Source organism: Panthera tigris, chromosome B2 (assembly GCF_018350195.1).
Source record: "Panthera tigris isolate Pti1 chromosome B2, P.tigris_Pti1_mat1.1, whole genome shotgun sequence".
NCBI classification, from domain to species: Eukaryota; Metazoa; Chordata; class Mammalia; order Carnivora; family Felidae; genus Panthera; species Panthera tigris.
Genome location: NC_056664.1, coordinates 33,796,653 through 33,811,515, shown reverse-complemented (window position 1 = coordinate 33,811,515; position 14,863 = coordinate 33,796,653). Strand labels below are relative to the sequence as shown.

The 14,863-nt window shown below is 49.8% G+C and overlaps 1 protein-coding gene and 1 long non-coding RNA gene across 4 annotated transcripts in view; one reads left to right on the top strand and one right to left on the bottom strand.

Annotated features, from left to right (window-relative positions):
• ZNF76 (zinc finger protein 76) overlaps window positions 1–14,863 on the bottom strand; it is a 32,963-nt gene that overhangs the window by 1,708 nt on the left and 16,392 nt on the right. For 2 of the 3 annotated variants that reach the window (XM_042986184.1, XM_042986182.1), the window contains 11 exons: window positions 12,691–12,859; window positions 7,853–7,933; window positions 7,661–7,738; window positions 6,057–6,256; window positions 3,879–3,995; window positions 3,460–3,535; window positions 2,807–2,932; window positions 2,526–2,705; window positions 1,502–1,735; window positions 1,245–1,408; window positions 377–541 (listed from right to left, as the gene is read on the bottom strand). In XM_042986184.1, coding sequence (XP_042842118.1) covers window positions 377–541; window positions 1,245–1,408; window positions 1,502–1,735; window positions 2,526–2,705; window positions 2,807–2,932; window positions 3,460–3,535; window positions 3,879–3,995; window positions 6,057–6,256; window positions 7,661–7,738; window positions 7,853–7,933; window positions 12,691–12,763 — 1,494 coding nt within the window. In that variant the 5' untranslated portion in view covers window positions 12,764–12,859. The remainder of the gene's footprint in view (window positions 1–376; window positions 542–1,244; window positions 1,409–1,501; window positions 1,736–2,525; window positions 2,706–2,806; window positions 2,933–3,459; window positions 3,536–3,878; window positions 3,996–6,056; window positions 6,257–7,660; window positions 7,739–7,852; window positions 7,934–12,690; window positions 12,860–14,863) is intronic. The other variant, XM_042986185.1, reaches the window with a different exon arrangement.
• On the top strand, window positions 6,237–6,675 carry LOC122238611. The gene is made up of 2 exons (XR_006217604.1): window positions 6,237–6,327; window positions 6,558–6,675. It is a non-coding gene; the product is annotated as an uncharacterized LOC122238611 (long non-coding RNA).

Genomic DNA, 14,863 nt, shown 5'->3' with positions numbered 1-14,863 from the left:
CAGAGCTTAGTGAGATGGTATTTTTCTCTTAGAGGCAACTTAATTTAGGGATTTTTGAATCATAGAAGGTTAGAGCTGTCAAAGGCCCAAAGATCATTTAATCCCCTCATTTGGAAATGGACTGGTCCATGGAAAAGTGACTTGCCCATGATAGCAAAGCCAAGCAAATTAGAAGTAGATCAAGATTTAGAAACTGTCTCATGACCCCCCGTGAAACTCTTTTCGAGAGGAGAGTTGCTGATGGCCCAGAGGAGCCGCGGGGGGAGTCTAGGTCCTGTAAAGAAGGCATGACTAAGTCAGCCTGCACCGTAACGCCCACCCCACACAAAGGAAGGACAAGAGAACAAGAAACCCCAAGCAAACCGCCTGGTCATACGGGCTGCGTCTGCGTGCCATCAGCGCTGACCATGGTGACCGTATGTGTGCCAGATGTGGCAAGGTCATCGTCCTCACTGGGTATGGTGAGGGTGGTGCTGCTGTGCTGGGTCACCATGCTGATAGCGCTCCCCAGGGCCTGCAGGTCTTCCGGAGACAGGCTGACCTGCCGATAGGAAGGAAGATGAGCTGGCAGTGCAGCGGAAGGTTGTGTGAAAGCCCCTAGGTGGACATACCTGCTCTCCCAGACAAGGGTAGCTCACCAATAAGCTAGCCAATTAGCTTCAAGTTATAGAGGTGTAGGGGGACAGGGACAAGCGAGTAAAACAGGTCTCAGGTTGCAAAAAGCTGGCCACTTCTATTTACCACCGCTTTGCCTTGGGGCTCTGCTCCATGCAGTTTGGGGTCTCGACCCAATTTAATCCTCATGTCAACTCCAAAAGACAGAAGTGCACTTGACAGTGAGGGTGCTGACAAGGGTCATGTTATACTGCTGGCTAGAAACTCTAGCTTCCAGACCCCATGCCATGATCTGGCCCCCACATCAACATGCTTCTCTTGAGAAGGATATCCAAGTGTCTCACTCAGACGATCAGGACCTGTCAGCCTCCATGTAAAGGGGAAGCTAGTGACTGCACTCTAAAAGTTCCAGAGGTTGAGGTGAAAGCATGAGGAGAAGAGGCTGGCTTACAAGACTGGCTACCCTCAGCCTCAGCTCCCTGAGATCCACAAGGCTAAAAAGAGAAACTGGGTAGAGGTGGGGCTGTCAGAACTTCGGGACTCCCCAGAGAGAGAGAGAGAGAGAGAGAGAGAGAGAGAGAGAGTACCAACCAGAGCGGCCCACCGCACTCCTTCCCCAGGGCCTGTACCTGCTGGGCACCATCCTGAGTGATCAGAGCCACCTGGGGGGCCCCGTCCTCCTCGGTCACCATGGCCACTTGGGCTGGGATGGCATCACCTTCTTCTTTCACCTCCGAAAGGTAAGCAATGCGTGGTCGTTTGGGTGGCAGGCTCTCCTCGGCTGCACACGCGGCTAGGAGAGGAAAGCCCAGGCTTACATCTGCCACCAGCTGGCCGCGGGAGGCCTGGCTTGTCCCCCCTCACACCTCCTATCCACACCCCTCACCCTCGAGCTGCTGTTGCTCATAAAGGGCCTGCTCGCTCTCCTCCGTGGCCTCCAGCTCGCCGTGGGCGCTGCGCTTGTGCATGGCCAGGGTGGAGGTCTGTCGGTACGTCTTGCCGCAGGTGCTGCAGGTGTAGGGCTTGCAGTGTGTGTGCACCACATGGTGCTTATACAGGCTCGAGTACTCGGTGAAGCGCTTCCCGCAGCCTGGTACCGTGCAAACGTATGGCTTCTCCCCTGGGGACACTGAGCTGTGAGGGGGGTGGGAACTGGGGCTGGCAAGGGGAAAACTAAGGGGATGGGAGGGGGAAACAGGGCTGGTGGAGCGGGAGCCAGAGGGAGGGAGAGGGACTGACACCCAGGACTCTGAAAAGACACAGCTGGAGATAATGGCCAGTGGAACACAGAGGGGACAGAAGTGTGGGACCACTGAGCCCAGAGATGAGGTAGGGAGAAAATGGGGAGATGAGGGAAGGCTGGGTGAGTGAAGGCACTGGCGGGGGCCGCTGGGGGCTTGGAAAGTTGAAGGCTGTCAACAGAAGAGGCAGGAGATGGGGGTAACCGATGTTATCAGGTGCGATGGGAAAGTGAGGGGACACATGTGGCCGAGAGGTGACACAGAAGGCTGGATGAGGGATGTGACACTGGGGAGGGTGAGGATACACAGGAGTCATATGGACAGTGGAGGCGGTGAGGAGGTAGGGTGACATTTCACTCTGCTTTTCCCCCCTCACGACTGACCCTGGCCTTTCCCCAAGAGCTCAGGTGTGGGGAGCAGGCAGGGAGCTGAGAGAGCTAGCTGTATGTTGGACTTAACCAGGGAGGAACCGCTCACTTCAAGTGAGACCGTGGTTCTGGCGATATGGCCGGAACCACAGAACCCCCTCTCCCCGCCCATGGGCCAGCCTGGACTGGCCAGCAGAAGGGCTCTGGGCTAGGAGCCGAGACCATTTCTCAGGTCAGAAAGCCTGTGGTTGAGGGGGCTGGGGCCTCAGAGGGGGTGCTTCTCGCATGCCAGCTGGCCCACCTGTGTGGATGCGCACGTGATTCTTGTAGTTGGTGGCGCTGGTGAAGCCCCGGCCACAGTGGGGCTCGGGGCAGGTGTAGGGCCGCTCGCCTGTGTGGGTGCGCACATGTACCTTGCGGATATTTGATGTGGTGAAGGAGCGGCCACAGCCCTCAAAGGGGCATCGGAATGGGCGTTCACCTGTGGAAATGGGGTGGGTGAGGGGGACCGCTCAGGAAGGGAGGTTGTGCCAGAGTGAGGAGCTCCAGGTCCAAATGTGAACAGGGCAGGGCCCAGCCTACCAGTGTGGGTCCGGACGTGCTTCTGCAGGTCTCCTGAGGTCTTGAAGGCCTTGCTGCACAACTCCTCTGGGCACTTATATGGCTTCTCACCAGTGTGGGTGCGCACATGGCTCTTCAGCCCATATCCTGTCCACATGTGGGAGGGAGGGATGAGAAGAGGCTCTGTGGGGCCTCATCCCCCTCATTATCCTAATTCAGAGGTTCTCCACCTTAAGGTCTGCTCCAGCCCTCCTCAGGCACAAGAAGCCTATGTCGACCTCTCTCCCAATCCAGCCTGGGCACATAAGAGGGGCTAGAAAAGCCCACACTTTACTCTTCAGGGGAGCCAGTGCCAGTCTAGAACAAGGGTCTGAGAGCTACGGCTAAAGGTTTCAGAGGGGAAATGAAGGCCGGAGAGATGCAATGGACCAAATACCCCACAGCTGATGCAAGAGGCGGGGGTCTCTCTACCAAGCCCCCAGGCTCCTTTGGCTGGCCTGGCTTATGCTGCCTCTCACTTCCATAACCGGGTTTCTTCCAGAGACGGCACCCTACAAGACAGAGTGCTCTGACAGCAGTCTCTCTAGGAAGGCAGGAAATTCCCAAAGCGAATCTAGAACTCTCTGTCCTCAACGGGAAGCAGGCCACCTTTAGTCTTCTTCCAGGTAAGTTACCTGTGGCAAAGGCCTTTCCGCAGCTGGGGAAATCACACCTGTACGGACGGTCACCCGTGTGAGCTCTTTCATGCACCTGTGGGGACAAGCAACCATGGGATTCAGAGGGACGAGGGTAGGAATATGCTCTTTGGTTTTCTTTAGAGCTCAGAGCATCAGTACTGGCCACTACCTTTACTTTGCCTCTTTAGCTGAGAGGCCACCTCCTCCAGAGGGCACTCTCTGATTCTCTTCCTTCCTGCACATGTGTGTCACAGGCCCCTGGGCTGACATTTCTGTACACTCATACCTTCTTTCCAGTAGCCAGTGAGAAACTTGAGAGCAAGGACTCGTTCTAGTTAACACAGGAAGGTGAAATTACAGCCTGGGCGGGGCAGGGGAGGAACAGCAAGGCTGAAAGCTGTGTGTGACAACCTTACCTTTAAGTGATGAGCAGTGGTGTAGAGACGCCCACAGCCCTTGTAGCCACAGCGGAATGCTCTGTCCCCAACCTGCTGTCCTTTGCCGTTATGGGGAGCCTGGCTGTCATGCAGAACCTGAGGAAAAAAATCTTGAGGTTCCTGTATGTATTCTCTCTCTTCAATGATGAAAGGGAAGAGGTAGGATATAGGGCCCAGCTGACAGCTCATAACCCAATAAATAGGGTTAAACCTGCCAGAGGGAGAAGGGCAACCTGGGATGATAGATCCAGACAGACAGGAAATACACAACGAAGCACCCTACAGAACAAACAGCGCTGGCATGTGAAGTCACCACCCATCTCTAACAGATAGAGGGAGGGCTAAATGTCACAGGGGCATGACAGCTATGGAAGAAAGGGCATCCCCTAGACAGCTAGGGTAAGGTGGCCTTTCAGGCCACCCCCGAGTGAGGCTGAGATTCAGCAGCCCCCACTTTTGGCCACACACACTTCAGAGGCCACAGCTCTGGACAGTGTTATCCTCTGATGGGAGGAGAGCCCTCCCTCCCAGTGGGAAACCTGTGCTCAGAACGGGCATTCACAAGGGGCCTGCTGTGGGGATGAACTCACCTGGGCTCACCAGAGTGAGGTGACCATAAGCAGCAAGCTGCAGAAGTGCCCAGGGCAGGCCAAGGCAGGGGCCTGCAGGTCCTCGCCAGAAGTCTAAGCTCTAACTATAGCCCCCAGCTGACGGGCAAGTCCTTCTCTGTCATGTCTACTGGGAACATTGCTAAAGCCACCTGCTTCACACCAGCCTCGGGCCTCAGGGAGCCCTCACTGCTCTTCTGCTTTCCTGGGCCAGATCCTGTAGGGACTGTCCCTTAGTATTTGTTTCTGGGACACTTTGGCCTTCCCGGGAGCACCGAAACAGAACTCTGGAAGTTATGGGGAGTAGGGAGCAGATGGGTGAGGCCAAATTCATGGCAAGGTCTGTCTAGTCAGCTCCAGGTCTGGAGGTCAAGCAGCTGACAAAATTTCATGGACACTTAAGCAGCTGGTGAGTGGTGGGGGAGTGTCACAGGCAGCCAGGCCTGCTTGGCGGGCTAACCCACTCAGGTGTTTGGATTTCCCATGTCTCACTTGCTCTCAAGGGAATCAAGGAACTTCAGGGTTGGAAGTGACCTCTGAAGTCATCTAGCTCTATCTCATCCTCCCAGAGGAACGAGCTGAGGCCTAGGAGTGGAATGACTTGCTCAAGGTTAGACTAGGCAGAGGCAGAGCCAGCATGGATCTCAGGGCTCATGACTCAAAGCCCAGTTGTCTTTCTAACAGCAGCAAGTCTCAAATATGGCTTCTAAAATACACCACAGGGAACGGTGGCAGGAGTGGGCGTAGCCCTAAGTGGTCCGCTCTAAACTTTTGTGCTTCATTTTGATAAGACAAGAGAATTTCTTCTCCTTTAACATAGCCACATAGTTTTATTATAAAAACAACTCACCCCAGTCTTTGGGTAACACTAGTGCTCCAGGGAGCCCCACTGTGTCCACCCTGAGGCTCTACAGCTCATCCTAGTGAGGCTGCACTCCAGTGTGGCATGCTCAGAGATCTCTGTGCCCTCTTCCCCCATGGGCAGGACCCTAGCTCCCACGGAGAGAGCGCTGACTGTTGACACTGGGAGAGCCAAGATCCTTTTCCCTCACAGCTAAGCTACTGTGTGGGCCTTGTGTTCCAGGAAGCTCAGGTGCTCTGTTGCATCTGCCCTTGTCATTGCCTACTGAGGTTATTTTTCCAAATGGCTACGTGAGTTGCAGAAAAGAAATAAATACCAGAACATCTGACCTCAGTGGCCTGGAAAACTATTAAAAGTCACTGGCAAGGGCATTCTCAGTACAGAGGATTATTACAACAGCAAAAGTGAAGCTGGGTCTAAATTGCCACTCTACAGATGGCACTATTTCTTACAGCCGCCTTCCCTCTGCAGAAGCATCATAAGCCAGGGCAAGTGTCAACAGCTGTTGGTGGCCCCATGTTATGCACACCCTGGATGGTGATGTGAGAGATGAGTCGGGGAGGCAGCGTGGAGGGACAAAGGGGGTAGTTCAGGCCACGCCCAAGCACAGGATGGCCCTCGTCCCCTAGGGTGGTGGCAGTTTTGGCCAAGGGAGCTGATGGGCAGCATCAGGCTTTGTGAGCTCACCTTGCTGGCATACTGCTCCAGGGCCACCACTGTGTCTGCGCTGAAGCCCTCATCGTCCTCTGCGGCCAGGTCCTCCAAGCCCACCTCTGTCTGCACGGCCAGGATGGCGCTGTCTGACGGCACAGCCACGGGGTGATGAATGTAGGCAGTGGAGCCGTCTTCCAGCTGGACGGCCTCCAGGGCACTGGGGTCATAGCCCTCTGCAGGGAACACGCGGTTAGCCCAGATGCTGCACAAGGGCAAGAGATACAGCTGGGACCCTGGCTTTAAGGTAACGAGAGGTACATATATCAAGGAAGGTTTCAGCATCTCCTGGTCCTTCACCTTGGTGATTCACTCTGGCTGGACCTCCTTCTGGGGCCACCTCTCCTGAGGACAAGGTCTCCTATGGGGCACTGACTGGGAACTCACAAGCTCCATGAGCACCTGAGGGGACCATCATCATCTTGGCCTAGATGACCCTAAGAACCTCCTAACATCACCTCCTCTAATTCCCTCCAGGCAGCACAGCATCCAGAGGGATCTCTGCAGGACACATATGAGATCGTGTTATCAGATGGTTCAACCACTTCCCACTGGTCTCAGGATAAAGACCAACAATAAAGCCCTTATCTTGACACTCAAGGCCCAGTGCACTGGCCCCCGCCTCTCTCATCTTACCCACCCCCCTCCTCTACCTTCTGGCCTTCAGCAGTTCCTTCAAACATGACATTCTTCCTCCTCCCATCTCTGAGCCTCACACGCTGTTCCTTCCTTCTCTTGGGAGTACAGAACCCTCCCTGCCATCCCTCTTCCCCCAGCTAAGTCTACCCTTTAGCTCTCAGCCCAAGCATCACTTCCTCAGAGAAGCCCTCCCTGAGCTGGATCTCCACTTGGGATGATCTGTTCATTGGTGACAGCATGTCTCACTTCTGTTTCCTACACTAGACTCTAGAAAAGCAGGGACTGTGTCTGCCTTTGTCCTCTCTTGTACACTCCACACCTAGCACAATGCCTGGCATGCAAGAAACTACTTGTAGAAGGAATAAACCGTTATTCCTCATTACCTTAGAGGCTTCAGTCTTTTTTTTTTTTTTTAATATTTATTTTTGAGACAGAGTGAGAGACAGAGTGCAAGTGGCAGAGGGACAGACAGAGGGAGACACAGAATCTGAAGTGGGCTCCAGACCCCAAGCTGTCAGCACAGAGCCTGATGCGGGGCTCGAACTCACCAACAGTGAGATCATGACCTGAGCTGAAGTTGGACGCTTAACCGACTGAGCCACACAGGCGCCCCACAGACTTCAGTCTTAAATGTCAGTTAAGTTTTTATTCTTGGTCTTGGATCATGTCCTTGGGTCCTGTTTAAAGCCCTAAGACTTTGTGGCTGTGCTAGAGCTAAAGCTGCCATTGAGGCCCATGCTATTGAGCCCCAAGGCTCAGTTTCCCGGAGGCAGAAACAGCCACTGATATAGTCTGGACCAGGGAAGGTAAGCGAGACCAGGGAGGGTAGGCGAGACAGCCAATCCAGGTGAGTTTAGGACTATAGCTCCCATGTCTATGCCCTGACCTCTGCCAATTATGCCTCCCTTCCTTCCTGCCATTCACGGTGACTGTGACCCCACCTTTGGGTGTGCGGTGTATGTAGGCCATGCTGCCATCTTCCAGCTGCACAGGTTGTCCATCCTCAAAGGAAAGAGGTTCTGTAATGAGAGCAATGCTTGCCTTTCTCTGGAGCTTGGTGCCTGGGAAGGGTCCCTCAGTGGGGGCTGCCTGGCCTCCCTCCATCTGGTAGAGGTGCCTTGGCGTGCTCTCACCTTTCTGCACCGTCACTTGGTGAATGTATGCAGTGGTCCCATCCTCGAGCTGGATCACCTGCCCTTCAAGCAGCTTCTCTCCTGTGAAGGTGGAAATGGAGAGAAGCAGATTAGGCCCCAAAGAGGTGGGAGGGACACCTGCCTGCTTCTAGAAGAGGCCTGCTTGAGGCATAGTCTGCCTGTCTAAGCACAGGTAACATGTCCCCTGCTCCCTGCTTCCCTGGGCCTGGGCCCCAGAGGTACTACACATGAAGACATCTCACCACGAGGAACCTAACAGCTTCCAACAGAATCCTTTCTTCTCACTCAAGGAGGAGCAACTTCATTTATTATTCTATCCATGCCCGGTGAAGTGGGGACTTCCAACCTAGTAGTAAGTTTCTGAGACTGATCTAGAGAACAAAGAATGCCCTGAAAAATACATTCCTCGTCTGCCACTGTGGCACCATGCCCAGAACTAGACCTTCTAATAAGGCAGTATAGCTTAGTGGTTAAAAGCAAGAGGCTTTGGGGGCGCCTGGATGGCTCAGTCAGTCAAGCATCCGACTCTTGGTTTCGGCTCAGGTCATGATCTCCTGGTTCGTGGGTTCGAGCCCCAAGTAGGGCTCTGCACTGATAATGCGTGCTTACCTGCATGCACTCTCTTTCTCAAAATAAAGAAAGAAATTAAAAAAAAGAAAGAAAAAAGAAAAAAGAAAAAAAGCAAATGGCTCTGGAACAGCTTTGCCTCTTAACAGCTTAATAGCTGTGTGTTCTTAGTTTATTTAACCTCTCTGTGCCTTAGTTTCCTTCTCTTCAAATGAGGATTAAAAACTGTGTCTTCACTGGGTTGCTGTGAGGGTTAAATGAGTTAATGAGTAGAAGACAGTGACAGGAACATGGTCAGCCCTCAGTAAGTCTGTTTTTATCATCATAAACCCAATCTGCATTTTTGAAGGAATAGAAAATAAAGCAACAGGGAGCTTATGTGTGAATGCAGCTGTCATGCTACTGCGTATCCTCTAGGTCTTATTCCATTGCTGCTGTGGGGAATGTCTCCTTCATTCACCTCTGACATTTTTTCTTCTTTTCTCAAGTAGGCTTCGCACCCAGTGCGGAGCCCAATGTAGGGCTTGAACTCACCACCCTGAGAACAAGAGTTGGACGAGTAACTGACTGAGCCACCCAGGCGCCCTGACCTCTGACATTTTCCTTTCAATTTTCTTATAAAAAGAAAAACAAACCCGACTCACCTAAGGCAACCAGCAAGCAGGATAGAATATAACAAGACTCCAGAGTTCCTGAGATATTTCCCATCTGTTATCTCAGATGCTTACTGGGGAGCACCTCTAAGAGCAACGGACTCTTCTGTTTAGAAGTAGAATTAGGCCTCTCCTCACGTCCAGTGAATTTCCAAGGGGACGAGGGGGAAAGAGTGAGAAAGGGAGGAAGGGAGAGGGAAGAGTTCATGCCAAGTGGTTTGCTTATTCCTTTCTTCCCGAGCTTCAGGTTTAGGAATTTGAGTTCTTATGATGTGGGAAAAGGACCAGGCAGCTGCTTCTGGCTCAACTCTCTGCTGCCTCCCCCGTCAGAAGAATCCCCAAAGTTGCCTCCACACTGAGTCTTCTCGGGTCTGTAACCAATAGTTCTACAAGCCAGCCAAAGGCAGGTAAGGCAGAGACAAAGGTAAGAAGTAGGAGAAAGGCAGTTAGGGTGCGGGAGTGGGATCCCCCACTTCCCTCCCACCAGGAAGCCATGGGCTTCCCCGCATCTAACACTTTATCTGTTGTGGCAAGGGCACCACACTTGGGGTTCTGAGAGCATTAGCAGAACTTCTGCTAGTACAGTGGCTATTGCTTCAAGGCAGGAGACAAAAGGTTGAGGAGAGTTATTGGAGAAAAGGTTTCAACCTAGAATCACCTCTCATACCAGAGACAACAATGGGGAGAGCCAGGGGCAGGGAGAGCAGTTCACATCCCACCTCATATCCCATTATGGAGAGGTGACCAGATGTTCCTGTTTGCCTGGAACGGTTTCAGTGCATTTTTATTCATAGCACACTCTTCCACCCTCAAAAGTGTTGGGCCTGAATAACACGTTTTGTACCTACCCTAATTACAGATAAGTCTCATAAAATTTCAGGGCTTCCTGCTGCCTAAGCTGGACTCAGAAGGAGCTGCCTGCCAACAAAGATGAAAGCACCCTGGTCAGGAGCTTCAGAGGAGCTCACCAGGGAGAGAGATGCCTTTCAGAACAGTGTGGTTCCAGCTCCAGAAGGCCAGCGCGACCCTCAGGAGTGTGCAATCTGTTGTGTGTGAGTCTGCGTACACACACGTGCACACATTGCAGCACCGTGCAGGAGCCAGAGAACAGGGATGGGAGAAAGCTATAAATGGGGACGTGGGGGAGGCAAAGAGACCCAGACATAAGAAAAAGAGGGTGGCTTTTTCAGGCCAAGTGCGGCCACTTGCTTTTTATTCATTCACTCGACCATTAATTCACAGCAGAAGACCAAGTCACGAGAAATAATTGGGTCTGTGCAGCAGCCACAGCCATGTCTATACTTCCTAAGTTCTTCCATCCCACTGAGACTGTAGCGGAGGGGCAACATCTGTGATGGGAAGTCTGCAAACACACAAGTTTTGGGCTTCAAAAGTATTCCAGGCACACCTGGGTAGCTCAGTCCGTTGAACATCTGACTTCGGCTCAGGTCATGATTTCATGGTTCGTGGGTTCAAGCCCCACATTGGGCTCTGCACTGACAGCACGGAGCCTGCCTTGGGATTCTCTCTCTTCTTTCTCTGCCCCTCCCCGACTTGTGCTTTCTCTCCCTCTCAAAATAAATAAATAAACTCTAAACAAACAAAAAAAGGTATTACAGGAGCACCTGGGTGGCTCAGTTGGTTAAGTGTCCAACTTTGGCTCGGTCATGATCTCAGTTCGTGAGTTCGGGCCCCGCATCAGACTCTCTGCTGTGAGCACAGAGCCTGCTTCAGATCCTCTGTCCCCACCTCTCTGCCCTTTTTCTGCTTGTGCTCTCTTTAAAAAATAAACATTAAAAAAAAAAGTATTCCAGACAAGTTCCACTCTCCAGAAAACAAAGCCAACCAGACCCACACATCATAGACAGTTCTTGACAAACAACCTTTCCAGAAGGCAACCTTTCCCCCCATATTGTCATATGGAAAGAGCTTGCTGATGAGATTAAGGGGCCTCTTTGTCGTCATCAGGAAGCAGACAATTTAAAATAAAATTAACAATTTATCTGTACACTTGGAAATTAAAACACACTTTCACAATGTATTGAAACGAAGGAGGGTGATGTTGTAATGACAGTCCTTCATGAGGATGTTCACAGAGTCTAAATTTATTTTGAGAGAGAGTGCGCTCGCATGCGCGAGACCAAGTGGGGGAGGGGCACAGAGAGAGGGAGACAATCCCAAGCAGACTCCTTACTGTCAGTACAGAGCCAACGTGGGGCTCAAAATCACAAACCATGAGATCATGACCTGAGCTGAAGTCAAGAGTTGGATGCTTAACTGACTGGCCACCCAGGCGTCCCCCCGCCCAATCACAGAGTCTAGAAGAGGCAAAATAAAGGGTAGGAACAAGGCAATGTTTGCCCATTGTTGTCCAAGGCAGGCCATCTGGTGGGCCTGAGAATGCAGGTGGGAAAGGAGGCTGTCATGACTGTGCATAGGCCCTGCCCTTCAATGACAGTCAGTTCTCACTCCATGTCCACCTTGATTTTCAGTTCCTTGAGAATTGAATTTCAGGTGAATCCAAATTTCAGATAAACAATGAAGTCTTTTTTTTTTTAGTGTTTAGTGTTATTATTTTACTATTTTTAAATATTTATTTATTTTTGAGACAGAGAGAGAGTAAGCATGCGCAAACAGGGGAGGGGGACAGAGGATCCAGAGTGGGCTCTGCACTGATAGCAGAGAGCCTGATATGGGGCTCAAACTCACAAACCACATGGCCTGAGCTGAAGTTGGATGCTTAGTCAATTGAGTCACCCAGGTGCCCCTATTTTACTATTTTTAGTATTCTGTCCCATGTTTACAAATATCCATCCCATTCAGTATTTGGCACATACTTGTACTACCAAATTATTCATTGTTTATCTGTAATTCAAATTTTTTATTTTATTTTTAAAATATTTTTATTTATTTTTGAGAGAGAGAGGGAGAGAAAGAGTGTGAGTGGGGGAGAAGCAGAGAGAGAGGGAGACACAGAATCTGAAGCAGGCTCCAGGCTCTGAACTGTCCGCACAGAGTCCCACACGGGGCTCGAACTCAGTGACCCACGAGATCATGACCTGAGCCAAAGTCAGACGCTCAATGACCGAGCCACCCAGGCTCCCGTTTATCTGCAACTCAAATTCAATGGTATACCCCGTATTTTTATTCCTGGAAACCTGAGTGGGGCCTGAGGCATGAGATCTATAACTGGGTGTCCCCCTCTGTGCCTAACCTTGCTTGAAATAAAATAAACTGCTTCTAGAAAGTACTGAGAAACTGGACAGGGAATTATTTGAAGAGCAGGAAGTTATAACCACCACTGTGTTCATTCGTTTCCACAGGTTTTATGAACTACTCTTCACATGTAAGGAATCCTGCCTTCCAGAGGTCTTGGTTGCTGCAGCTGGATAGTCTGATTTTCTAGGCTGGCCTGCCTGGATGGCACTTTATTTTAAAGCGTTCCCTTTTTGCCAATTACCTCAAGAAATTCTCATGCAGAGTAAGTTGTGGCATGCAGGTGGGAGGACAGAGTGGGGGTAAGACTCTTAGAAGGGGACACTCCTCTCCAGAGGCTGGGGGAAAGGGCAGGATTCTGAGGTACCTGGAAATACTCACCTTTGACAGCTTGCTGGACATAGGCTGTCGTCCCATCACTGAGGGTCACCGTCTGCAGCCCCAAGCTCTCCATGGCAAACTGCTACTTGTATACTCAGACATGAAGTTGGCTTCTGGCCAGCACCAAGAGCCACAGCTGAGGTCAGAGATTTCCTTCTGGGTCACAAGTCTGAGAAAATGGACAGTCAAATTATGAGTTGTATACCTTCCTCCTGCTACAAGGATCTACAAGGAAAGAGTGGATGAGGCCAGCCAAGAAGAAAAAGAGATGAATTCTTCCAAGTATACAACCGTGTTGGTTTTTTATGAAGAAGGTTCAAAACATACCTATTTAAGAATTCTTGAAGTTGAGCACACGACAGAAGCACACCAAACTGTTTGTAAAACCCACTTTTTTTTTTTTCCTTTCTGAAGTTTACTTATTTATTTTGAGAGAGGGAAAGAGTGCTCTACTGGTGCAGAGCCCAAAGTGGGGCTTGAACTCACGAACTGTGAGATCATGATCTGAGCCAAAGTCAGACACTTAACTGAGTCACCCAGGTCCAATCAAAACCCATCTTTAAATTCACTCTCCTCAGAAGGAAGCCCCGTTGAAGGCAGGCTGCCAACCCCAAGCTGCTGATTCTCTCTACACATTCTGACATCTCTCCCACGCTCAGATCTATCCATCCACTGGCCTTGCTGGCCATCATCAATGAATATCTCACAGGCATCACTAACAGAATGAGTCCCCAACAGAACTCACAATGGGCTCCCCAGAACTGTTCCCCTTCCAGTAGTCCCTATGCCTGGACTGGCATCTCTGCCCACCCAAAATTGGTGGGGTCATCCTTGATTCTTCCTTTTCCCTCAAAAATCTCGATACACCACTATCTGACACCATACACAAAAATTAACTCAAAATGGATTAAAGACTTGAATGCAAGACGTGAAACCATAAAACTCCTAGAAGAAAACATAGGTCATAAGCTCCGTGACATGGTCTTGGTTCTAATTTTTTTGGGTCTGACACCCAAAGCAAAGGCAACAAAAGTGAAAATAAATAAGTGGGACTGTATCAAACTAAAAAGTGTCTGCACAGCAGAGGAAATCATCAACAAAATGAAAAGGCAACCTACCGAATGGGTGAAAATATCTGCAAATCATATATCCAATAAGGGGTTAATATCCAAAATAAAGAACTTATATAAGTCAACACCAAGAAACCAAACAATCTGATTAAAAAAGGGCAGGACCTGAATAAATATTTTTCCAAAGAACACATCCAGATGGACAACAGGTACATAAAAAGATGCTCAACATCCCTAATCACCAAAGAATTGCAAATCAAAGCCATAATGAGATCTCACTTCATACCTGTTATAATGGCTATTATCAAAAGACGCAAAATAACAAGCGTTGGGAAGGATGCGGAGAAAACGGAACCCTTGTGCACTGCTGGTGGGAGTGGAAATTGGTATAAAGTGGAAAACAGTATGGAGCTTCCTCAAAAAATTAAAAATAAAACTACCATATGATCCAGCAATTCCACTTCTGGATTTTTATCCAAAGAAAATAAAAACACTAACTTCAAAAAAAAATAAAAGCATCGAGCATTATTTACAATAGCCAAGACATGGAAAATACTTAAGTGTCTATGGATGGATGAATGGATAAAGAAAATGTGGAGCATATATAAAATGGGATATTATTTAGCCATAAAAAAAGGAAATCTTGCCACCTGTGATAACATGGATGGACCTAGATGGTATTATGCTAAGTGAAGTAAGTCAAAGACAAATACCGTATGAGCTAACTCAGAAGTGTCTTTAAAAAAAAAGACTCCAAACACCCAAACTCATAGATACAGAGAACAGATTGGTGGTTGCCAGAGGCAAGGGTCAGGGGTGGGCAAAATGGATAAAGAGAGTCAAAAGGTACAAATTTCCAGTTATAAAATAAGCAAATCACGGGGATGTAATGTATAGCATGATTGACCATAGTTAATAACAATACTGTGTTGTGTATTTGGCAGTTGCTAAGAGAATAAATCTTAAAAGTTCTAAACACAAGAGAGAAAGTCTGCAATTATATATGGTGAGGGATATTAACTAAACTAACTGTGGTGATAATTTCACAATATATACAAATATTAAGTCACTATGTTCTACAACCCAAAACTTAGTATAATGTT